Consider the following 27061-nt stretch of genomic DNA (forward strand, 5'->3'; position numbering starts at 1 on the left):
GCCCTCAAAGTTTCCATTGTCTCAGTATTCTTTGCTGTGGCAGTGAAATTTTGTTATATTGAAATCGGGTATGAACACACTTAGTTGTATTGAGGTTCTAAGTACATAGTGTTCTATGGACAAAAAGTTATAAATACCTTGTCATATCGAGGATTTCGATATAGTGAAGTTCATTATATCGAAGTTTAACTGTAACAATTATCAGTTATAACAATGAAATCTTCTTGGCACTTGAATATTGTTATAAGTGGGTTTAACTGTAGCTGTACCAACAACTACATCCAACAAGCTCAACATATTCCATCCCAATGAAACAGTGTTTGGCAGTCAGAGCAGCCATATCAGATGTACCTATGCCATGTCAGATGCTGTGCCATACCATGTGCCCTATGCTTAAGACAAACAGTCACAGAGCCGAAAACGTTTACACACCAACGAGGTGCTCGTCATCGGTCGCAAAGCCAGCCTTATCCTGGGGGAACTCCATCCAGAGGGGCCGCAGAGGAGGCACCCCAGTACGCTCGTTCTCGAAGAACAGGGTGTACCAGAGGGGCAGTAGGGCATAGCGCTGGTACAGTGCACCCCGCACCAGTTCTAGGGTTTCTGGCCCAAAGCTCCAGGGTTCTCGTCGCTTGGTGTGGATGTGGGAGTGTGCTCGGAAGAATGGCTGGTAGGCACCAGCCTGCAAGTTTACATAGAATTTAAAAAGGAAAGAGAAACAGCAAATCAGCGTGTCAGAAATTTTGGACCCTCCTCAGTGTCACTTCTAGGGAGTGATGAAAAAAAAAAAAAAGAATATAGACATAACGTTGATGGGAAGATAGTGCTACGATCAGAGAGCGAATAGGTTAGCCAATAATCTAGTTGAGCTTAAAAGGAAGAAATGGGGTTGGGCATGCCTCGTAATGCATACAGTAAACGTTGTGGTTGATTAGAGTAACAGAATGTGTTCCAAGGAAAGGAAAACACAGTTGAAGACGGCAGGGGATTCGGTATTGCGATGGGATTAAGAAATTTGTGCAGATAACATTGATCCGGCTGATTCAAGACAGAGGTAAATGCAGATCATTCGGAGAAGCCTTCATCACGCAGTGTTAATGGCATCCACTCCCAGCAGAACAAGGTTGCAGCCAATGGCCTCATTGGTAGAGAACACTTATTAAGGAGGGACATGGCAATTGCAATGGTCAAAATTTTATATTTTCCTATTGTTTTTTGGTAGTAATAACTTTACATTGTTGTTCGATTTGATACAATCCATGTGCTTGTATAGAAACCACAAATGTACCAACGAGGCCAATGCTTTAATCAAGGGGCTTTAGATCTAGCTTTAATATGCCGTCATTGCCAGCGCAAATTCATTCCATGCCATCAGCGTGAAACACCGTGGCACAATCTGGTATGCAATACTTTTGACACTTTCGCGATTGTCGGTGGCGTCTCATACCTAACATCATCAAAACAAATAACCGATCTCAATAATCCCAAAAGACAATGCCTATACGTTGTTCTCTGTTTGAGATGAGGCGAAGCAATGGCTGTTTTACTATTTATTTTTTGCTGTCACGGCAGAGAGCAAGTTGAAAGAGATCGAAGCGGGTGGACTGGTTGCTGCCATGTTGGTGCGCAATCACATCGTCCCCAGAGGAAGTCATTGCATGAATTTCCAGGCGACGGGAAATTTCTTGGCTGGCCAGAAACCGGTGATGCAATAAGTAACAGCAACGGATCACCCTCCGCGACGAACAAAACCTATTGCTCACAGCCTTCTCTTGTCGCTGTTGCTTGAAAATCATGTGGTTGCACCTTAAGGCTTTCAATGATTCTAACAAACAAAGCTTTGGGCAAGGTTTTGTCGGCTCGGCTTTTAGTTTTCAGACAGTTGCTGTCACTCATCCCTTCGCCATTTTGCAAATAATCAAGGTGGAATCATTCTACTTTCTTTTTGCAACTCCTGAAACATTGAGGAGCACTATAAACCTGTTTATTTTTGTCTGAATGCCATAAATATTTTTATAACACCTTTTGCAAAAGTTATTTGTAAGGCAATATGCAAACAAAGTTAAATTTGCTTTTTCTTATGCTTACTGTGCAGTAAAGTCTAAACTAATAGCCATATAGCACAAAATAGTGCTTTGTGAACATTATGACACAAAAAAATGTCACAGTTTCACCTGAAAGGCGAAACATCCATTTTGATAGCAACTTAGTAGAGATCTATACGGAGTAAGGTTGGTAGTTTTATAAGCTGTATAAACTTGGACATGCAGCAGCAGCAGCAACGCACAGAACTGTTGTCGACACCGTCGCCTTTGTGCCTGCGTTCGCACCGAACGCGCATGGCGTTGCCGACTTATTGCCAGGGCCTCTGGGGGCGGCTCAGAGGTTTTTGATGAGATGCTCTATATATATGGTGATTGTAAAGGAGGAAAGGGACGCTTAATTCTGCAGCCCTTCAGGGAGCACGGTACAGAACGCACGTTTGTTCTCCGCCGTGCATTCGCTCCCCGTGAAAGCGCGCGTCCCTCGCGCCCTTTCACTTGCACATACAGCGCCCAGGGCGCGGCGACGATTTGATCGCCGCTGACGTCATACGAAACCTCACAGCGCCGGCACCGACGGCAGAAATCCTCTTTGAGTTTCCATATAATTGCTATCACAATAAAATTAAGAGCAATTTCTGTGATTTTGATTAGTTGGTGAATGACAATTGGAGGATGCCAATTGTTGTAAATCAAAATCCATAGCAGGTAGATCGAATCCGATTTCAGATCTGATATCGGCATAATAAATTACACTCGCATACTAAATTTTACAAAATTACCTAGTTCCAGAACAAACTAAAACACTTTTCATTGCTACTTCCCCCCTTAACCCCTTGTGTTACACTTCAACAGGCCACTGGTAGTCAGTCTTACGTATTACACTAATTCCTTAGCTATACTCCTTCCTCTAAACCCCAGCTCACTATAATACATACTGGAATCTCCACCAAACAAAAAAATGGCTTGTCTGACAAACAAACACCAAGTGTGATGCTTCTCACAGTCGAGATAGGGCTCACCTGGTACCAGCGGACAGACAGCTCACTGTCAGGGTTTCTGAAGAAGCCGCCGACGTCTGCGCCGCAAAACGAGATTCCGGCCACACTGAGGGACAGCAGCATAGGCACCGTGACGCGCAAGTGCTTCCAATCGGCATCGTTGTCACCTGTCCACACAGCTCCTGTAAAGTTAAAAACACATCTCAGTCAAAAAAGAAGCCATCAATAACTTCTGCAAATAAATCAACAACTAAGAACAGATAAGGCATGTCCTGTCTCGATTAAAAGGAGCAGATAACATATTTCACTCAAATACACTCAAAGTGCAAACTTCAGGCACTTTGAGAGTATTTATCTAGCCTCCAAAAGCGTGGGGCTGGCGGTGCCTACCAACTTGAGCCACTGGGTATATGCTCATGTTCGTGTTGCCGGTGTGATCGTGGCATCGCTGTCATTCGAGCTCTGTTATCCGACTCTCGCTTGCTACCTGCACTGGGCCAGGTGACACGTGTAAGAAGATCCGGGCATGTTGGCTGCAGAACACCGGGTGGTGGTTGCCTCTGTACAAACGAACAGCGAATCAAAAGCAAGTTTCCCACCCCGTGCATGCCAACCGGCTTCTGACGCTCACAAAGAAGCTCTTGCAAAAATGCAGCTTCATCGACATTATTTTGCTCATAGGCTTACTTGAGCAGCTCGTGGATGGCATACTACTGGTGTACTACTAGGCGCAGAGGAAGGGAAACGTGTTCGCAATGATCGAGCGGCTAGGCAAGCCCACGTTCTTTCTGACCTTCAGCATGTTGGAGCTCCACAATGAGCACCTGCTCGAATTCATCGAGACAGTCACAGAGCCGGCAAAATACAAAAAAACAAATAGTCTGACTTGCTCCAAGCGACAGCAAACACAATTACCCTGTTTCTATCCAGCTTTGTGGCACTTGCACATTTTGAAATATTGGCACAAGCTATGTGGGACACGTGGCCTGTACCGAGAGAAGTACGACACGAAAGACGGGAGAAATGTTGGCTAATATTTTTCCAGTTTAATTTCTGCATCCATAGCCTAATGGAAGCTGGTGCGCGCACAAGCTGTTGCGTGAACATTGTCTTGCGTGCATGCGCTCTAGCGTGAACGTAGTCTTGCGAGCACATGCTCTACACGACGTGAGGCACGTGCCTACTCAACAAGACAGCAGCAGCCAGGGTCAGGGAAGTCTAGGAGCTGCAGAGTCGATGTTATAGGCAGCTACCAGCAAAATACTTCGCATAACTTCGATTCCCACAGTACATGGTATCTGCATATTTATTGTAGTCTTTCTATACTGCTTTAATAAAAAAACAAAAACAAAAAACAAGATGACAGGTGAGACATTGACAAAAGGAAATGCCAAACAAATCCTCCTGTATTGACCTTCTGTGAGAGTCAGCCCTGCCAGAATTATTAAAAATATTTAGGTTGTAATTACACGCATCATATGAATATAGTGACAAGTAGTTACAATAATAGATAAGCAACATGCGATCATAAACAATTTTCTTGATATACACGGGAGCATAGCAGGCGCTTAGTAAGAAAATGATGAACTGATACCTTGACATCAGCAGTTTAACAGTGGAAAACAAAACATGTTCAAGTAAACAAAGACGATAACAATTTGCCATAACTGACCATAACGCTGTGACCCGATGAAGAAAGACCGTGACAGGATGAAAGGCCTCAGCTTGTGGCCCGAACGCAACAGGTGGCCCATGTAGGTAGACATTGGCTGAAAGCAAAAGATGCCTGTGAGTTCGAATAAAACATTATCGCTATACTGAGAACCAGGGATGCCAATCTAGCCTCCAGCCTTTGCCTGGTTACTAATGTATGATGTACCATGTGTTGATGTGTGTACAGCATTGAGAAAGAGTATATTTCAACTACACTATACAAAAATAAACTGATAGTGTATTTTAGTGGAAGACTTAAACCAGTTTTATAGCAAACAACTTTTGACAAACTAAACAGCAAGTCTTCTATTTTGTGAAAGTAAACTCCACAGGTTTTATCTTATTTGTGATTGCCAGAATCACAGGCATGTTTTTAGTGTGTGTTATAAATTCTGAAGCATGGTAGATTTGGATGCATCTTGCGTTTTACTACGAACCCACGATAATTAGCTCATAAATAATAAGTGGGTGAATAAGGCAAATCCTGCCAAATGAAACAGTGGTATGTTCTGATGCTTTTTTTAAGACTCTTTAAATTCGGCCTGTCAGATCATTCGATGAACTCTGTCCCTCCCGTCAAGATCAAATTATGAAGTCTACTGCAGTGAATCCTAATGCCGATTTGGAGCAGTTACAAAGCAACTTTTAAGAAACTATAAACTAATAGTGAATTCTAATGGCAGATCTGTAGCATTTCTGGAGCAGTTCCAGAGCAACCTTGACAAACTAAGCTATAGTGAATCCCAATGACATATCTATTTATTTATTCATTTATTCAGTACCTGCATTGCCGATAAGGCATTACACCAGGAGGGATTTCATTCAAAATACAAGTTTATAGAAGGGTATTTATTTTGGGCAGTTCCAGAGCGACATCCGACATTTGAGACGATAAAGGTTAGTACAGCCCAAGGCCAGGTCACTACGAGATGTTACCAGGTGAGTTCAGTCACATTTATGTTTCCACCAGTTTGAACGCATGCATAGCCAGCATACTGGATAGACTCATTGAAAGGCCCCACTTTATTTTTATGATAAGGTGCAACTCTTGCACGGGGGCAGGCCTTTCTGGTCCAATTTTTCCACCCACATGTCATGTTCTGTGATCCCTTTGTACCAAAATAGAACATGGAAGGTTTTCGGTATGGTCAATTTATTGGCGCAAGCTACTCTTTCTGTACCAACCAGTGAAGTAAGAATTTTTCGTAAATGCCAATGTTGCAGGTGGCTGCACACTTGCATGCTGCTCAGAGTAGTACACGACAGTCGAGCATCTCTTCAAAGAAATGCCCTGTATAACGAAGGAATAATTCCATCCTGGTTCTATTCTGAGCTGTGCAATAGTTACAGCAAAGTTACCTGTATAATCAATGATTTCGGAAGCCCCAAGCACTTTCTTAGAAAGGCATTCAACTGTATAACCTTTACCTTGAATGTAGCATTGTATGCTGTTAGATGCTTTCTTTTCGTGTGCAAGCTCCAACAGCAGACAACACAAAGAAAAAGTGGCACTGACTGCTAGTCGTGGCACACACTCGAAATGCAATGCACAGAGACAGCTGGGCACCGTGCACTAGAATCCAGCAGTGGAAGCTGCCGCCATCTAGTAGCTGTGCACAACGATACAGATAGGCCAAACTAACTTAAATTGTGGTGTGTACTTGCTTTTGCCTCTTTGGTTTTTCAAATCTTGGGCTGCCAATTTGGGGGTGCAGCTTTTCCACGAGTGCAGCCCTCTACAAGTTTTGTTGCCCACTTATGAACTAAGTCGCTCATTTTCAGACTCCCGATTATCCAGACTTTCAGGTGGTCCCCATCGAGTCTGAATTATCGGACTGTAACCAACAGAACTGCTCAAACACTTCAAAAGAATCCGCAGCCTACACCTACACTTATCCTACACCATACACTTATATGTTTGACAAGAGCATTCAATGGTGTATTATTTAAAAACTGAGTTCGAATTAACAAGGTTTTATAGGAGTACTAGAATGGGGGAGTGGGTCCAGTGGACGCCTTGGCAAGCGCCGAGAGTGATGCAAAAAAACATTGAAATTGCAGCGGCATTGCAGTCGCCATATCCTGAAGCTCCGGCCAATAAACGTTGGCTCCGGCTGTTTCAGCAGCACCCACTGGCTGAGGCGAGCTCACGGACCGAGTAGCTGTCGTCTGGTCGACGCACCGTCATTGTTGCATCGTTTGCATTCTTTCCATCGCTCTTTTTCCATTTTGTTTACTACAGATCGGTGGGGAATAATATCAGTGTTGTTGCCACTGAGTATCAAAACTAGATGCAGCAGAGTGAAACGCCTGTCAAAGCTCCATGCAGCCACGGTTAGGGTCTCTGACGCGACAAGCGTCCGGACGGCGCGTGGGGCCGCTCACTCAGGTGTAGGCAACGAGGGCGCCACCAACTTATATTTTCAATTTAAAAAAAAAAAAAAAAAGAAGCCTCAGCGGGGAGCCTGCGTTGGACCCACTCCCCCAATCTAGTACACTCTAGTTTTACCGTACTACACATAACTGCAAGACAAGGAACTTACCAGGAACATGCCGTACATGTTGTGAATGTCACGGTGCTCCCATCCACCTGTGTGCACGCAATCCTTGTGCATGGTCACCTCGGGCCCGTTGAACACCGAGGGCTCGTTCATGTCATTCCACGTGAACAGGTGCTCCGTTGAGCCCTTGTACTGGTCGAGGGCAAACTTGCTGGCCCACCACTGTCGCACCTGTCAAAGTGCACGAACAATGAAGCATTGCCAGACTTTGGGCCTTCACTTAGCCCAGATACAGTGAACCTGCAAAATCATTTCTAAATACCTCAAAGGGGCCTGTAACATATTAGGAAAAGTGTGGGATGTGTCCAACATACAGCCAAACCTCTCTCTATATAATGCACGTCGATTTAACAAAATTCACAATGTAACAAATTATTATGATTTCCCAATCTTAGTTCCATTGAAAAGCATGTATTTTGTGTTTTTGTGATTTACCGAAGTACTTTCATCACACAGTTCCAATATAACAAAATTTTTGGCCATTTCAAGCATGTACTTGGCACCCATATGGCTGGAAAATCTAGCGAGGAACTATAAAATGTAGGCAAAGAAAAAAGTTATTTGCAAGCGTCCTTCTGCATGAAAAGTTGAGCTGTAAAAATGCAGTCAATGCAGAAAACACCGCTGCGCCATTCGTTGTGTAACAACATGCAGAGGCCACGCGGGGCAGCTCAGAGCGCTTGAAGAAACACAAAGCTGATGATTCTTTCAGTGCAAGAGGGGTGGGGCCTCTGTGAGTGCATGACAATGTGATCAAGCATGCACAAAAAGGGAGAGAGGGCATGAAATGTGTGCCTATCCGCCCTTTCCCCTTAGCATGTAGCTCCTCTCCTCTACCCCTTGCTTTAGCTGTGCATCGTTTTCCATATGCAGGCCACATGCCACATCTTGGAGGTAATCTTCGGAACTGCAAAGGCCAAGCCGAGACGGTTGGAGCCTTGATGAATTTTTTCAAATTGCAAATTTCGTTAATTCAAGGTTTCGAAGTTTTAGCAGTAAAAATCATTTCACAATTTTCCAGAACATTCCTGGTGGGTAGGATCTTGTCAGCAATCACTCATAAATGCAAGAAGGTCAGCCCATAATAGCATGGTTAGGAACGCCAGTGCATCTAGTGTTGGCGGTTGCATATCTCAAGTTTCCGAGGCATGGTGCAAAACATTTGCTCGCATTGCAACTGAGAGTGTTTTTGGTCATTAAGCTGAGATCTTTGGCTGAGCGCGTGTGACACTGAAAACTACGAAGCTTACTTTGTGTAGCTGCCTTTTCCTATTGCCATCAATGCTCCACCTTTCTGGAGAAACAGACATTGTTCTTTTCTTAGGACGAATATCCGTATCTTTTTGCACTTTTTATTTTGAGGGCGCCATCTGATGACGGCTGTGGGCACTAAGCAGAGTCCATCACTGCGTCAAAGATTTATGGCAACGCATGGCACAACACATTATTCTTAGACGCCCGTGAGCCACGCCGACGCATTGCTCTCGGCACAACCTGCACTGCACTTACTCGTGCTCCTAACCATGCTATTATGGGCCTACCTTCTTGCATTTATTAGTGGTTACTGACATGATCCTACCCACCTGGAATGTTCTGGAAATTTGCGAAATGATTTTTACTGCTGAAACTTTAAAACCTTTAATTAATGAAATTTGCAATTTAAAAACCTCGTTTTTTTTTTTTTTTTGCTGCAAGTACAACTTCATTATATTGAGGCTCAAATGTATTACGGAGCGTTACCTCACAAATCTCTTCCTTTAAAAAAGTTTTGTAATGCACCTCGTATCAGCACAATTCATCATCATCAGCCTATTTTGTGCCCATTGCAGGACAAAGGCCTCTGTCCATCGACCTCAAATCATTCCTATCTTGCTTCAACTGAGTGCACCGTATGTCTGCTAATTTCGTAAATTTCACCAGACCACTTAGTTCTTTGCCATCCTCAAGTGCACTTCCCTTCCCTTGGAACCCATTCTGTAACTAATAGACCACCGATTATCTGCCCTATGCATTACATAGCCTGCTTAACTCCATTCTTAATCTCTTGAATTCAACGAGAATATTGCTATAACTATGTTATGCAGATCCCACGCACTGTGGGAATCGATGTAAGCGAAGTTTTCTGTAGTGTTTGCATTAATTACCGGTAATTTGTGGTGATGTTGATGGGGGGTGTTTTAGGTTTTTGAGCACGTCGTGCAATAAAAGAGTGGCAAGCTGATGTTCCCCTTATGTGCAGCACTTGTGTTTTGCCATGTAGTACACAGAACACACAGCAAGAAGTTTTCGCTTGAGGCGTTGTTGTGGCCCATTGTTTATAGCCTGCAAGGTCAGCAACGTCATTGCCTCAACATGGCACGGCGCATTGCATCATGGCAGAAGAGTTAAATTTAATTGAATTATGGTGCTTTATACGTGCCAAAACTACAATCTGATAATCAGGCACGCTGTATTGGGGGATTGTGTATTGGGGGATTCTGTATTCTGTGGTGTGTACCTAAATACAAGTACACAAGCGTTTTTGCATTTTGCCCCCATCGAAATGCAGCCACCTCGGTCGGGATCGAACCAGTGACCTCGAGCAACACTATAGCCACTAAGATACCGTGTCGGTTACAGAAGTGCTCATTTGCCGGGCAGCCCATTTGCATAGTTTTGTCTTGACACTGCGGTGCTTTACTGTGGTTTTGCGTTTGCACGCCCTGCGTCAGTTCTCCGCATGACAAATTCGAGCTACGTTTATTTTTCCAGAAATAGCAGAAACGTACTGAACCGTACCTTGAATTAACATTTATCCACTGGGTCCTCATCTGTTGCCCGGGGTAGTAGTAGTCGTTGTGTAGGGCATCCATTTATACTCGTTATCCACCTCCTCTCTCTACTCCCTGTCCGGACCGTTGCGCATGAGCACAAAGGCAAGCGCTGCACTTTTGCAAAGCGTATGCGGGGAAAAGGCATTGTGGAGACTCCCAGGGAGCTCCAGAGGACATTGCGGCAACGCTCCCTCCCCCCAAACGAGGCACATTTTTTTGACATCACCTATTTCTTCTCCCACACTCCTACCATGTGCTCTCAACCACCTCCCAATGCAGCGTGCAAAACGGTTACATAAGCAGCAGCAGAAAAGTAAAAAAAAGTTAATGGCTGCATACAAGCAACACACTTCACCTCGGGGTTGAGGAAGTCCAGGTAAGATGAAGAGCCTGGCCAGCACCAGCCCTCAAAGTCTCCGCCATCCTTGTTCTTGACGTAGTAGCCCCGCTCAGTGGCTTCCGAGTGAATGTGGTAGCCAGACTCGCGCTTGATGTGTGGGTCGATGATGGTGATCATGCGGCGGCCCTTGGCTGTCAGGTTGCGGATCATCTGCTCTGGCTGGGAGAACTGAAAAGAGATAGGGGAAGTCATGACAACGACATTGATTGATTGATGAGGTTTATAATTTCATATAATGCATTGTATGGTCATTTAATCCCTAGTATACTACAGTAAAAGCACGTTAATTCAGATTTCACGGGACTGAAAGAAATGTCCAAATTAACCGCTTTTAACTTTCGCACGCACATCCCGATTATTTTTTCGCCAGTGAGCTGCTCGCCAACAGATCGTCTGTGCTTGGCGGTGTAGCCGGCACTCTTCATACTTAACAGCGTCCTCCGTGTTTGTGACATTGCACGCACAACATTGCTCCGAGTCAAAATGAATCTGTTCGCCGCAACCGCAGTGGACGAAACTGCGGCGGTGATCGATGCGATCATGGACGGCGACCATGAAGTTCTGAAGGCTTGCGGCCAACACGCACACCAAGTCAAAACGAAACTACAGTAGCCGAGCGATTTTCCGGACTTCGCGGGGACTGAAAAACAGTCCGAAAAACTGCGCACGCCCTTGCGCACGCCCTTTGTACCCATCGCAGATCGCGGGCGCTCACTTCGGCCACATAGCAGATCGCTTTCAAGATACGGTGCCTGCGCAGCAGCTCCGTCGGCAGCAGCCGCAAGAGCTGAATGCAACTCCCCACCGTCTCCGCCGCCTTCTCCCCTTGCCCCGCGAGCGAACGAAGTCCGCGCGCGCCTCCGGCCGCCTTCCTTTCTCGCGTGCGTGAGATTAAATTGGTTGCCGGCTGACCCTCGCAAGCTTTCACCCGCGCACAGCGTACGGGGCAGCCGACACTTTCCGCTTAAAGTGATATGACGATAGTGCCGAGCTGACCGAAAAAAAAAAAAAAAAGCAAGTGCCGCTTTTTGGAACGTTTTGTCGGCCAAGGAAGAGCGGGCATGGCCTCGGAGACGAGAGGATACCGTGCATGTAGTGATCTTGAAGGCTATACAGGGGGGCACTGGAAGCTAAGCCCGGCCAAGCCAGCGGAAAATCCAACATGGCGGCCTCCTAGATCGGGTAGCGTGGCTCGGAGCGAGCGATTCAGTCCGGAAAATCGAACATTGGCACCTATATTCGTCCGAAAAATCGGTCGCGAAAATGCATTAGCTCTATGGGAATCCTGCCGGTACATCTATGAAGTCCGGAATATCCAACAAGTCCGAATTTTTGGAGTCCGAAAAATCCGTCGGCTACTGTACTATTTACCTCAACTGCAGCGTACGAAACCGCGGTCACTATCGACGCGTCCATGTATGGCGACCATGCAGTTCTGTATACATGGCGGTAAACGCAAAGGCTATAAAGGCACGAATAGGCACAAAGTGTTTTGGCATTCCTTTACGATTTCTGTTGATAACTATGGCGATGCGGACTGCCACTTTGTTTTGGTTGGATGCTAACGCCGCTTTTGCTGTATTTTGTCCCACATTTGCAGCACTCTGCGCTTGCCAAGCTCCGAGAGTTGTCCAAATTAACCAGTGTCCGGCCAAACACATCTGAATTAACGAGAGTTAGAGTCCATTAAATAATGCATACGCCTGCTTGTACCAGAGGACGAGTCCGAATTATCAGATTTTCCAAATTGACGGGGGTTGCATTAACAAGGTTTTACTGTATCCCATATTTGTCACTTTCTATTTTTTTTTAGTGTTTTATATACAGTAGAGCCTCGTTCCTATGTTATGGGAAAAAAAGCAAAAAACGTACGATCTGAAGTCACTAAAAATTTGGCACACTCAACTATCTGACGTCTACATTATGCAAACTGTTGCAGCCCAACACGCCGAGTTCTGAGCTGGTGGGACCCAAGGGGCCAGAGACAGGCACTGCCATTCTTGTGGCGTGTTCGTATCTGCCTTATAAAGCAACGAACTTCAGGGTGGCTGAACTCGAGTGCAGAATCCAGTTGCTTAATAAACAAAATTAGGATAAGTATGCCATTGGCCATGATAATTACCTACACCGTTGAACAGTGATGCAGATCAAAATTCCTATACAGTTCCCGACAGATAAATCGGACACCGATAATCCAGACATGCTCGGTAATTCGCACAGCCGCCAGCTCTACATTCGATTATCCGGACTGCGTCCATAACTGTAGCCTAAGCGGATTCTGCCGCCATTATCTCCTCTGGCAACCTCAATGACACACGAAGTATGGCCTCAGAGATACGAAACATCAAGTATGGCCTCAGAGATTAAACGTAAAACGGTAATCCCTGAGGCCTTGTCTCGGTCGCAGCACTACACCTCAGATTAAATTACAAATGCTGACCTTGGAGGCTTTGCCTGAATTGTGAGGTCGCATCAACTTCGCGATCAGCACATCCTATTCCGGTATCCCAGCGCATAGACCGCTCTCGCCATTCTGTTTGTTTAGTTGGCGTTACAGACAGTGCTCTGCTAGTTTCAAGAAGTCTTTCTCCTGAAGTTATCGATAGGCCGCGTCAAATGGCACCAACGGTCCCCTTGCAGTCCTACTCCGAATAAGTCTTGAGTCGCAGTCCGAATGACCTCGACTCCGCAACTGAAGAGCCTGAACTATCACCTACCACAACGAGCTCAAATGCGGACAACATTGATGACCTGCTAGACTGCGGTGTGCCAATTCCTGCCGCAGTTACATTCGAAGACTTTACAGACGTCGACAGCACGGTGTTGTGTGCCGAACTGAACAATGGCGAAATAAATTGAGAAAGTTCTCCCACCGTCAAACAGCGACTAACTCGAATGATGATGTGCCGTGAGGATCTGACTCAAGCTTTTGCAGTCCTTGCATCATCGTACAGCAACAACAGAAAACTAGCAGAAACATAGGTGTACTTGGTTGCACGTAACCTGAAGTGTGTGCAGCAACGAATCGACCACTTCTTCCTTGCAGAGGGGCATTAAAACAAATAAAAATTTTTTGGGGGGGCACATTAGTTTTTTCGGACATATTTACGTTCCCGTGAAGTCCAAATTATCGGTCGTCGACTGTAGTCTACACTAAATACATTTATTATTAATAGAGTATAGGAAGACATTTTTCGCATGAAGTTCATCAAGAGATCGTCCTCAAGTAATTTTACAAAAGTTGAAATTTATTTTATTAAAAAAAAAAGGCATAAACCGTACTTTCCATGCCCTCTTTTTCTAGTTTACCATCCAGTTTCAAGCAAAATCAACAAAGTGGTGAACACACTATTTTGTGAATTGTGAACGAACAATGGAGCAAAAAAAAAAAAAAAATAGACTATTGAAGTTGAACCCTTAAGGGGGGAGGAGGGGATGAAAACTAACTTTTTTGTTTCTTGGCAGAAAGGGCTGAAATTTGGCACACACGCTGTACATTGCAATAGAGGGACAAATCCAAAATTTCATTAAGATATCTTCATGAGTTTTTGTTTTATAAGAATTTACAAAAGTTTACAAGTTCCTTGCTCGTGGAAAGCCTGGCACAGTAACGAAACATGGTACGGAACTGGGAATACTTTGTATGTTTGCCCAAATGTCTAATCTATATCAAGACAGTGTTAGATTTTTTTTTAGTGCCCTTATAATTTTTTACTCAACATGACATGCATGTAACTTGTGTTTGACTGCATAAAGCCATGCAGTAATTGTGAAGTAATTAAATAATAAAAAAATAAATGAACATTTCAAGACTGTCTTGATGTGCAGCACAGTTCATGGCTCACAGCAAAACAAACTGGATCAAAATCGGTCCAGCCATTGTTGTGCTATGCTTTCCACGAGCGAGGTGACCGACCAAAAAAACACTATTGAGAAAACGAGCTGCAAAGTTTTGCAAGCAGTGCAGGTTTATTAGAGCGCATCAGGGCGGTAATTTTTGGCATCAGTGCTGTCAAGCATCTTCTTGCACCGTTGCCTCTTCATTTGGTGGGCTTTGAAAATTTAATAGCCTGGCTAGTACATCAAATTGAACTTCCGTTCAGTTGCGGACATCGCGCGAAGGGAGTCGCGCACGCTGCATGCTCGCGATTCTGCCGTCACCGCTGACGCGAAACGCGGCTCGAGGCGCGTCTGAATGGTGCGCCGTTCGGGCGACTATTTGTCCGGTGAATTTTCGGTTATTACACTGTAGCTCGTCGACGGTTGGGGCTCGCTCAGAGGCGGCGTGTTCATGTCGCACGATGCATCAAACTAAGTACACCGTCTTCGCCGGCGATGGTGACCTTCGACCCGCGTCGATACGATCTCGGCTAGTTCGCGCGGCCGTACGCCGAGGCGCGGGAGCTTCCGTTGGCGCGTCTTCCGTCGACTGCGTTATCGGTACCGATGGCACAGGGCGATTGTCGGTTTCGCTGCTTGAGTCACACGGTGCAAGATAGCGCGGCACGTAATCCACGGTGCAAGGTAGCGCGGCACGTTCAGTCGGGTGCTCCTCCGCTAATCGCCGTATTTTTCTCGCCGTAGGAGGCTTGCGCTTCCGTATTCCGAAGGCGTGCTTCGTCCAAACTTTCTTCTCCAACAAGCGACGATCCTTAACTAAACTGGGCGCTCTCAGAAATCCGAATTCTGCGTGTCAAGTGAAGACGCCGGCATGGTTTGCGATGCGAACAACTGCGGTAGCCATCTTGCCCGCTGCCGCAGCAGTAACCAATGGGAAGACGCCATTCAGCACGGCAGCCAATCGCAGGCGCGCTTTCATCGGAGGGCCCGTGTGACTACCTCTAGCAGACCCGCGATTCTTTTGTGTTTGTGCGTTTGTTACAAGATGGCGAAGACCGACGAATTGAGAAGCGGAACGGCGAAACTTTGAGCTTTCGAACGATACCAAGATGGCGGCGCTCGGTGGCGGGAAATACGAGATATGGCTCCGTCAACTGCGGTGATTTTGCGCGATTTAAAGCTGTTTTTTCGCCCTGCGCACTGACAAATTAATTTTTTTCGGGCACTTTTAGTGCGTTTCCAGCCAAATCATTTTGATACAGCGTAGATTAGGCGTTGCAGATACCGAAATGCGGGGTTTCCAAAAACCGATTTTTCTCATGATTTTCGCGATCTGATCCCCGCGTCCCCCCTTAATCCGAGGAGCTTTAAAAAACATGTCCGAATAAGCCTGTAGCATTTTCACATGTTGTTGGACTAAGATTACTTAAATTCAGTTTGTCTTAATTCTGTTTGATAGGTGGTACAGATGTGGTGTAAAAAGGGTTAACGTGTAGAAAACTTCTCTATACCACGCTCTTAGTTTGCAATGTTTCGGGACTAGTAACAAGATTATTACAAAACTTAAGAAACATCATTCCAGCGCACAATTAAACACGGACAAGAAGAGAAAGCCAACACGAACGCCGGTTCCTCTTTTTGTCCGTGTTTAATTGTGCGCTAGAATGATGTTTCATAATGCTAATCACAACCAACTAGACCAGCTGTCCACACTTAAGATTTTTACACCCTGTTTCAGTTAGGATTTCTTGTGAGTGAAAAAAAGTGTGTGTTGGAAAAGTAGTCGCAGCTCCGCGGTGCGGAAGAATTTTCATGCCTAATGCAAGATGCAAAATTAAAAATATTCAGATATGCGGGACTTGTTTTGCCGCTGTCCTCATCTGAACATACGAAGCTGGCTCATTCACTGCAGTGGTGTCATCGCACTTTCCCACTATGCTGGTAAACCAGAGATTATTATTCTACTCCTGCAGCAACTGCGTATTGCGCGGCTGCGCCCAAGGGGCGCCAACGATCACGGCTCAATCTCGTGTGTGCATGGGCAGTTTTCCGTCGCGCGCATGGAGGGGTCTGAGGGGGCAGGAGGGGGGGGGGGGGGGGGGAGTGGCAGTGTACACCAGCAGCAACTGCGCATTGCGCGGCCACGCGCGCTCTATCTTGAAAGCGATCTGCGTCAGGAGCTGAGCCTAGGAGCAACGGTGGCTCACACTTTTGTGCATGCTGCGTTCTCGCCGCTCACCTAGCGATACACGGCACGAAGGTAACTTCGCTCGCTGCTGCAGCCGCGCTTCCTCATGCCAGCGTTTTGACAGCGAGTGTCCGTGGTCATCGAGTGTGATGCGTTCATGTTTGCCTGCGCGCGCCGACACCACGCTTGTTAATTTAGATAGTAAGCGAATGTTTGCAAGTTTATACGACCGATAAAACTACTAACCTTACTTCGTATAGCTGTATACGCATTTGCGATCGCAATCTATGGTTCGCCTTTTGGGCAAAACTGCGATTTTTTTTTTTTTAATTGAAAGAATTCGCCACTGTCAGCAATGGCAGTGACTCCGCCTTTGTAATCCTTGCCAATGGCTTGGAAGCTTGGAAAGCACGACACGTTGCATAATGCAGGTTCCCATAAGTCAGCTTGGCCTCAATACAGCAGTGTTATGCGGCGAAGCATACCAAGAGTTGGAAGGGGCAATTGTCACGGGCCACAGTATGTATTCCTTACTTACGTGTGCACCCGCCATCGCTCTCCTGTCGCAGTACCAGCACTAATACGCCTGATAAGTGTACTGGCAGGCCTTCAGAGCTGTTTCGGACATGCTTGTGGCGATTTGAGCCCTTAGGGGCAATAAAAGGCATGCATTCATTTTTTCTGAAGTTTTCGTGGCCCCTAGGCAGTCCGAAAAATCAGACGTTGAGTGTACTCAGCTTGTAAAGTAATGTCTGCAGCAGCACTGGGCGCGACAACACCCAGTCTGAGAATCCCTAATGCATGTGAACATGTCTGTGCATGTGTATATAAAATGCACGATTAAAGCTGTTAAAGGATGTCTTTACCTTGAATGGATCCCACGTGAAATATTTCTTGCCATCTGTGTGCTCAATATCAAGCCACAGCGCATCGTAGGGAATGTTGTGCTCGTCGAAACCAGCATCCACACTGCGGACATCATCTTGGTCATTGTAGTTCCATCGGCTCTGGTGGTATGCTACTGAGAACATCTGCACACAAAAGAATCGATGTGAACTTGAATTTCAGTAAAGAAGACAAGGCAGTTTACAACAAATACTGTGAAGCCACTGAGGTGGACCTATAGCACTTAGCTAAGTAGGATTCGTGCCACACATGTACATAAACTAATCGGGAAGGCTTATGAATAATAACATATAATATTGTGCTGTGCTACTTCTGAAGTAAATCAGCACTTTGTTGGAACATAATTTGCGTGTGTAGGTGGAAACTTATTTAAAGTTCAACTTGATGTGAACCAGCACATCATAATCCTTTTTACTAATGATATTTCCTGATCAGTTACCCCAAAAATATTGACTTGTACAAATATTCAAGAAAAGACTGCACAAAAGTTAAAGGCGGCCTACATACGCCAACTTCTATTGCTGAGCTGGACTGTAGATGAATAATGTATTAATGCACAGGAACAGAACAAAACACAAGTAGAAAACAAAGTAGGTCACCTCCTACGCTTAATCACTTGTAATCATGTGTGATTGTGTACGTGGCGATCGTGTACAGTGGCAACACATCGTGGCGATGCAGAGAGAGACGCATCGGAGATGCACTGTGCGAGTCTCCGATGCACTGCGTCTCCGATCGCACTGCGTTTCTGCACCACGTCACCACCACAGCGTCTCCCGAGGTATATGTCACCGACGACTGCTATAAAAACAGGCTGGCCTGCTTCGAAGGTGCATTGGGTCCCGGCAGTGCTCCCATAGGACCCAATGCATTGGTAACCCCGCTGTTGAGTCACAACTGTGGGACCATTCCCCCATCATGCGTTGCAAACTGCCACCCCACACCGGCCCAAGCGGCCATGTTGACTTTTCATGTGCCTTGGCTTGGTGGCTTTACGATGGGATTGGCCACCCAAAGTGCTGGGGGCAACACCTATAACGTTTTCTTCGATTTCCGCCAGCAAAAGTTTGGCCTTTGAGATCCGTATTGGCTAAAGTTTGAGGTTATGTCCCAGTAAATCAGGGCTCATTTGAATCTGCATCAGATCTGATTCCAATTGTTTTTAAGTTGACGACACTTTATGCAACCTGAGTGAATCTGACTAGTATGTATTTCTTCAACCAGAATTGAAGTTATGAGTCTGCAAGTGAGTAAACTGGTGATACCGTGAATTTGAGTGAACAAAAGTTTGTGAGCTTATGAGTGAGTGAACTTGTCCTAATCTAAGTTTTGCAAGCGAGTGAGTTCAGAGGGGTTGCGTCTGAGTAAGCCTGTTTGAGATTCCACTGGCTTCGAGTGTGAAGGTATATTTTGCGAGTCAGTTAAGTGAATTCTGTTTGTTTTGCTGACCTCTGGCAACAAGTCATGCAAGTAACAAAAGAATAAAGAAAAGCAACGCTAACAAGACCAACCAAATTACAATAGACAAGCAAAACCAACACCTCACCGGTGGCAGTGGTGTGGTTCCTGTGAGGGACCGGTACTGGCGCATGACGTCCTTGGGCCCTGGACCCAGCAAGAAAAATGTGTCGATGAGGCCGTTCTCGGAGAACCAGTGAGTCTCCCGGTGATTGGGCGGCGGGCTGCGCTTCACAAAGTCCACCACCGACGACAGCACACCCTGTGGTGAAAAGCATTGCAGCATTTGTTTAACACTGCTGAAAGTCCTGAGACGGATGCTAAATCCTAGTGTGGTCACAAACCAGCAAGGTGCTTGGGCAGCCACATGCAGTGTATAGCAAAATCAAAGTGAGCATGGCATCACTAAACTGACATTAATGTGTAGAGCAAAATGTTTGAAGGACCAATTATTTCTAAAGTGTATCAGATTTGCAAAAATCTAAACAACTTTTAAATGAACTCACTTATTTACAGAAACACTATGCTAGCTTTCGTTTGTCAATGTAAAGAAATTATAAGACTAACCAAATGCAGACCTGCCAACCTTAGAATGTAAGAAACACTACAGTGGAAGGCAAAAAATACCAAAATTTATTGAAAAATACAAGAAACGATTCAAATATCCAGTATGTTTACCGTTTATTAGATTCGTAGACTTTGTTCTGTAGGGACACTGAACAGGCATTCTGCTCAATACAAGTCGCAGCAGCAATGATTTGTGCTGTGGACAAGTAAAAATGTTTATGAAGTTTATTATTACAATATGCAGTTAAACCTCAATATAATGAACTTCAATAAAACTAAACTCTCTATATAATGAAGTATTTAACTTTTTATAACTTCTTGTCCATAGAAGTAATTGGAACCTCAATATAACGAAGTGTGTTTACACACAATTTCAGTATAACGAAATTGCACTGCTGCCACGAAGGTATACCATGACAATAAACTAAAACTTCTGCGGACACAGATGGTCAAATGGTTGAATCACAACAGCTGCTTATAGACAAACCTCTCAAATCGCACGCTGTACTACCAAGAGTGACTGCAGCAACAGAGCAATGTTATGTTCTCTATGAAGTCCAAGTGCGATAAGATTCTATCGCGCCCCGCGTGTGCGCTGAATGCTTTAGGTGCAAGTGAAAGCTTTCAAGGATGAGCCGAGAAGGATGGTGACTTGAGGAGCACAGTCTTTCCACACAAGCAAGGGGAAAGTGGGGACGAGAGATGAAGTCGTAAGAACGCATTCAAGTGCGCACGAGAAAGGGGGGGAGAGAAGGGCAAGGCAGGTTAGAGAGTCCTTTTATAGCACCACCATGGCTACACATGGCTGTCAGCACGGCTGAGCACATACGCAGCCTGCGCGCCCTGTTTTAGAGGCGATCTGTTGCCTGTGCAAGAAGTGGGCGTGCTGAGATGGTGTGGCATCATGTGCATGTCTTACCGCACATTTAGTACCGGAGGTTGCATAATCTCGAGTTTCGGAGACATGAAGCGAGAGGCCGACGTAGCGGTCGCTCCCCGGTGCCAGCGCTTATCATGATAGCGTCGTCCCACTGTGGGCGACGTTATCAGCCGTGCGGGCAGAGTGGATGGGAAAGTGTGGCTGGCTTCGCTTTGTACCATCAATGTGAAGATGTCCGCACGGCATGAAACTGCATCTTTCGTCACCGACTCTCAAATTCACCAAAATGTTTTCATTTTTCTTCTCAAGTTTGCTTTTTCCAATTGCCTGATAATTCAGAAATCTTTGTGGCCCCTTATTTTTTGAAAAATCTTCAGCGACTAATTATTTGCATAAAAGTTCAAATTTCAATATAACGAAATTTTGATATAACAAAGCAAATTGCAGACTTTACCAACTTCATTATATAGAGGTTTAACTGTATTCACATAAAAGCTGTCGAAGATATTGTTGCCATTATACATTGGTTCTATCAGTTGATGTCACAGCTACGCCCATGTCGTCAATAGGCTCCCAAAAATTGTACCCCAAGAAATTGTTCAGTGACTGTATTTGTCTTTCTTTTGAAGTTGTTTTGCCTTAAACTATATGCAAATGAAAAAAATTGTTCAATATTTTTGTCAATACGACAATCATAAATGGCTGCTAAAAATAAAGCATTTTACGATACAATGGTAAACAATGCCAGGTATGCAAACGATAACAAACAGGAGCTTTAAATGTATAGCTTTAATATCTCATAGATTTGTACTCGTAATGAAAACAATAAAATGAACAAAGATGCCAGACTTAATATATCCAATTCTTATTTCAAACAGCAGCGTGTCTCAGTACTTAGAAGAAAGCATCTCTAAAGCATCTAAAGCCCAAGTTCATCAATATCTGCAAAACAATGTTCAATTCTGCAAGTGCACTAAATAAGCTCTGCTTATTGATAGGAACTGCAGGTTATGTTTAGGTCAAACTTTGTCCAGACAAATTCAATGACCACCTGAGCAGTTCGAAGATTTAGCAGTTCCTTTGTTGAGTATCACCTTTGTTGAGTATCAGACAAATCAGACTTTCTCATTCCCACTTGTCTGTTTTAAATGGAATGCATTTCCTGCTCAATATATGCAAACTGTCCTTAATATCCCTCTGCTGAATGAACACAAGTTCATAATTACGCCGCTAACGGCCAAGAGAAATTCATCCCTGTCCTTTCAAAGAGCACAACTTGCTGTTATGGTCAGTTTTGACTGGCCATTAATGCAGCTCACAAGTGCATGCCACTGCAATTGGCATTAAGAACACAAACTTGTAGATGTAAAACACAATCTGAATACTAGTCCAGCAGTATTATATCTCTGACAGCCATGCCTTTCGTATGTCCTGCAGTGGCACATTGTTTTCATAGCTTCAAGTCTTAAAAAAAAAAGGCAATTAAATTTACTTGCGAGAAAAGCAAGAAATAAGGAAGTGCAGCACCAAACTCACACCAAACTCAAACTTGTGTGCCGCACACTGCACAGCACTCACAATCATGAAAATTGCAGAAACCAAAACCAACCTGGGTATTCTGAACATGGGAAATGAAGTTCTTGCTTCTGTTAGAGACGAACTACTGCAACTCTAACACAATTTCTCAAAAATATTTTGTCCAAATTTATTGAGTAGTACTAGTGACTGATAAATTGTGAGGAGTTACAAAAGCCGTATTGGCAAACCATACACTGCAACACGACTGAAAGTTGGGTAAGCTGGTTTACGTTCATTGTGAAAAGCAGCATGCAACTTGAATAGAGACGGACAGAAGAAACAAGGATGAGAGCTCGTCCTTGCAATTCTTTTGTTCGTCCATGTTCAAGTCGCCGCTGCTTTTCACACAAAACCATACTCTCTAAAAATTTTTAACTGTAAGGAAGGGCTATGAATTAGGCTAGTTGGTGTGCGCTAAGTACAGTAGGATGCAACAGGCACGAAACTGACACTGAATATGAAGCGGACACGAAGTGACACACGGGAGCGCAAACTACCAACTGGTTTATTTTCAGATCATCATTTGCAGTATTTAAAGCACACAACGCCGTATTGCGACTGCGTAAACTATGATTACAGCAGATACACTCAGATCGCGTTCTCATGTTTCTGGTTGTTACGATTATGTTTCTGGTGTTATGATGTAAGGGACCTCTCACACCGCCTAAAGAAGGTGGCAGAAAGGCACGACGTAAAAGTGCTCTTTTCAGCACCGATCAAGCAAAGAGGGCTTTGCAAGAAAGTGAATTCAGAGAACGAAAAGGCGCAGGAAACATGTAACCTAACATACGCACAAAAATAAGTAACCTGTGAAAATAACGCCGTGTACAAGATTCCGCTTAAATGCGGTAAGGCATACATGGGCACACAGAATGCACCGATAGAATCATAACCAGAAACGTGAGAACACGATCCGAGTGTATCTGCTGTAATCATAGTTCAAGCAGTCACAATACGGTTGTGTGTTTTAAATACTGTATAATGATCTGACAATAAACCAGTTGGTAGTTTGCGCTCCCGTGTGTCACTTCATGTCTGCTTCATATTCAGTGTCCGTTTCGTCCCTGCTGCGTCCTACTGTACTTAGCGCAAGAAAAAAAAAAATGAAATTAACTGTAAGGGTTCAACTAGAATGTAACAGTGTGAAGAGTATGAGATGCAGAAACTACACCCTTGAGCATGTAGTTTCGTAAATTTAATGCCTTATTAGAAGCACAATTTACACCATTAAGGGTGCCATTTTGTCATGACGCAACACTTCCCATCAATGCCGTCTCAGTCAATGTTGTGTGGCTGTCCTTCTGTTGTGTGACAGAAATACAGTAGAACCTCGTTCATACGTATTAGAAAAAAACAAAAACGCTGCAAAAAACGTAACAATCGGGAAAATGTACCATCAAAGTCACTAAACAATTCGGCACACTCAGCTGTAGCTGACGACTACGTAATGCGAAGCGTTAGCAAATCACTGCAGCACGAGACGCTGACACGCGACGAGTTCTAGTGGACCGAGACAGACGTCGTCAATTTTGCTGCTTCGGCAAGCTTACATTTGCACTTCTTGAATTCAGCCTGGGTCAGCGGCTTCCTTGGGTAGGGCATTTTAGCAGAAAGTTGTGACGTGCCCACTCGGCGCGAATCGTTGTGGCAGGAGACACCGAGCGTGTCGAGCTGGCAGGGTGCTAGCGACCCCAAGATGCATGTCTTCATTTTCCTATTGCGTAGTGTCTTAAAACAGCGCAGGGAAATAAAACGAAATCATGCTGGTGAGCGATGCCGGAATAAAACGCCTACGATGCCACCAGAGTGAAACATGACGCTCACTTTGCGCTGCTTGCAGCAGGGAATGACGACGGGTTTGGGGTATTGGTTATTAAAAGCGTGCAGTATGCTTCCAACGACACTACACCCCACGCATTCTGAAGCAGATAGGTGAAGAAACTTATCGTAATAGGTTTGGCAGAGACAGCTATGAATGCGGCGCACAACGACCCGGGATGACATTTGCTGCTACTGGAATAAGAAATTGTGTGTGTGCTTGTGTTTTCACGTAAGATGGGCGAGCGAATATTGAAGGGAAGCTGCTGTGCAAGCGGCTACTGTTGCGCACGCCTCGTGCCTTTTCTTGTTTACATGAGATCTAGGAGCCAGAAAACGTATCATAAGATCGCCGTTCGGTGATGTATTGAATGTTGGTGCCGAAAGATTGCGTTTTCCGGGGACGTATGAACCGGTAAAAAAAGAAGCGTACTTGTATCGGGTCATTTTATGTTCTCGATCGTAAAAGTTGGCGCTGGGCAATCGTACGTAACAGCATCGTATCAACGAGGTTCTACTGTACACGCTAAGAAGTGTACTGATTTAGGGAGTGTGCAACAAGCTCTCTGTTAGCAATTGACTTTGTGCATGAAAGTGTACATAAGATATTACTGTTCAAAAGGAATCAATAACATGAGCTGAGGGGGGGGGGGGGGGGGAAGAAACTAATGCACGAAATTTCAGCATTTAGGAAGTGGCTGGCGCAGCTGTATAGCCAAAAAGAAAGACGCAGCTGGGTGTGTTTACCATGTCATGGCCATCTTCCTGCAAGAGACAACAGTGGTTCATTTCAAAACCCTACCCATGCAACTGCAAAGCTCTGAATATACCTGAATTATATCTGTCCAAGAATTTGACTAGAATTCCTTTCTGGATCACATTTCATTCAACTATAGACAGTTCAAATGAAAAATCTGCAGGCCTCGAGAATATTAATTATTACGAGCTGGACTGTAGTTTCAAATTCTGACACATATAAATAAGAACTGGTGGTCGAAGGCTTACTGACCTGCTTGGAGTTTGGTTCAATGTCCACCCAAGTCTCGGCAGCGTTCAGCCAAAGCACTCCCACCGTCCTGGATTCACTGCAGAAGCCCCATCACTCATGACCTCGTAGTCTTTGTACAGCAAGATAAGAGCAACAAATTTACTTAAGAAACATATTGCACACTTTTACTGCATCACAAAATGGTGCAGGGGCATGATCTGCACATGATTTGGCATCTCACGAGTAACCTTGCCCACCCTTGGCATTTGTTAGGATATGCGCTACTTCAGTAATTCAATAGGTTCAATCAAAATAAACCACATGGTTGAACACCCCAAAGCAACACTGGGCTACGAGAGGTGCCGTAGCAGGGGGGGGGTCGGATTAATTTCAACCATATGGGGTTCTTTATTGTGCATCCAAACCTAAGTACACGGGTGTATTGCACGACAGCCCTATCAAAATGCAGCCACCGTGGCAGGGAATCATACCCACGAACTCGTGCTCAGCAGCAGAATGCCATATAGCAGCTCAGCCACCATGACAAATGGTTTCAATAGATTGCAATATGCAAATAAGAAACATGCATACCTGTGAGCCAGCATAAGGGGCACACTGCCATAGAGAGCCATGACATTGTCCACTTCATACTCGAAGACATCCAGGTTGTACATCCGTACTGGGTCTGATGAGCCACTGCGACGATTTCAATGTTGTCAGTACACTCTTGCACAGCCTACTGCAATTTGTGCAACCACTTGCACATTTTCAGACTTGGCACATTTCCATGAATACAGTGCAGCCACAAATACAACGACCAACCCCACTGGTCAATTTGGAGCATTTTCTTCTGTTGGTGAGAAGGCATGCTTGCTTGGTCTGTTAGATGTAACGTCCGAGATAATATAGATCTATTCAAATGTAGTAATACAACACCAATAGCTTGCACCTCAATAACCAAGCAAACATGCATTCGCATCCGTGGAGTAGAAAGAAAGCTGCTTGAAATTGGCCAGCTAGGTCTGTGAATAATGGAGGTAACAGTGCGCCTCATATCGAAATAGTTGAACCTCAATCAATATAATGAAATTCTCGATATAACGAAGTATTTACATTTTTATAACTTCTTGTCCATAGAACACCATGTGTTTTGAACTTCAATATAGCGAAATGTTTTTATACATGATTTCAATATAACAAAGTTTCACTGCCGCCACGAAGGAATACCGAGACAATAACTGGAAAGTTCCGTGGACACAGATGGTCAAATGCTTGGATCACACCCTCGTATTGCGTGCCACACCACTGAAGCATCATGTTCCATATAAAGTCCAAGTGCAATAAACAAGGTCCTACGTGCCCCGCATGCTGTATGCTTTAGGTGCAAGTGAAAGCTTGCAAGGGTTAGCCGAGAAGGATGGCGGCTTGATGAGCACAGCCTTCTCGCATGAGCAAAGGAAAAACGGGTTAGGGGAGCGAGCTCGTGGTAACGCGATCAAGCCGGAACCAGTGCGGGGGAGAGAGGGAGTGGGGGCAGGTTGGCGCGTCTCCTTTTGTAGTGCGGCCGTGGCTATACATGACTAAGCACATACGCAGCCTGCAAGCCCTGTTTTAGAGGTAATCTGCCGCGTGTGCAAAGACTGGCCAAGCTGAGATGGCGTGCCATTGTGCACTACCTTCCTGCGCATTTAGGGCTGCATTTATTGCATTTAGTGCTGGAGAAGAGTTGAAGTGAGAGGCAGACGTAGCATTCACTCCCGGCTGCCAGCACTGATGTGAAGATATCGTCCACACAGCATGAAACAGTATCTTCCATCGCCGACTCAAATTCAATGAAGTTATTTTTTTTTTCTCATTCAAAATTTTTCTTTTTGATTGCCTGATAATTTGGAAACATTTGTGGCCCTTTCCAGGTAAGAAAAATCCCTCGGCGACCATACTTATTCGCATAAAAGATTAAATTTCAATATAATGAGATTTTTATATCGCGAAGAAAATTTCAGATTTTACCGACTTCATTATATGAGGTTTAACTGTATAGGTTTTCACGATAACAAGACAACCCAATACCACATCTGAGCACTGCGGCTAATGTTAGAGAAAGAAGGAAACAGCACAAACAGGCAGAAGTACTTGCAAAATGGGTACCTGGGTCCCTTAATCTGTGTTGAACGTCTGCAACTGTACTATTGCGCACAATATGAACTACAACATGCAAGTGCGTGGCGAAACACCCTCCTGGGTTGGATAAGGGCAACAGTTGGCACTGCATTCACGTCTTAAAGGGAGAGGGTTCTGCTTTTATTAT

At 44.8% G+C, this 27061-nt stretch overlaps 1 protein-coding gene across 9 annotated transcripts in view; it reads right to left on the bottom strand.

The window, feature by feature from the left end:
* The window catches only part of LOC119457472 (neutral alpha-glucosidase AB), a 107499-nt gene that overhangs the window by 52162 nt on the left and 28276 nt on the right, over positions 1-27061 (bottom strand). For 6 of the 9 annotated variants that reach the window (XR_007467694.1, XR_007467693.1, XM_049670108.1 and 3 more), the window contains 10 exons: positions 25345-25449; positions 24775-24850; positions 24513-24530; positions 19011-19184; positions 17425-17589; positions 10486-10698; positions 7300-7488; positions 4716-4812; positions 3065-3225; positions 433-682 (listed from right to left, as the gene is read on the bottom strand). Coding sequence is in view for 5 of the 9 variants with exons in the window: in XM_049670108.1 (XP_049526065.1) it covers positions 433-682; positions 3065-3225; positions 4716-4812; positions 7300-7488; positions 10486-10698; positions 17425-17589; positions 19011-19184; positions 24513-24530; positions 24775-24850; positions 25345-25449 (1448 nt within the window). In the remaining 4 variants the exon portion in view is untranslated. The remainder of the gene's footprint in view (positions 1-432; positions 683-3064; positions 3226-4715; positions 4813-7299; positions 7489-10485; positions 10699-17424; positions 17590-19010; positions 19185-24512; positions 24531-24774; positions 24851-25344; positions 25450-27061) is intronic. The other 3 variants (XM_049670109.1, XR_007467696.1, XR_007467695.1) reach the window with 3 other exon arrangements.

The sequence above is a fragment of the Dermacentor silvarum genome, chromosome 7 (assembly GCF_013339745.2).
Source record: "Dermacentor silvarum isolate Dsil-2018 chromosome 7, BIME_Dsil_1.4, whole genome shotgun sequence".
Classification (NCBI taxonomy): domain Eukaryota; kingdom Metazoa; phylum Arthropoda; class Arachnida; order Ixodida; family Ixodidae; genus Dermacentor; species Dermacentor silvarum.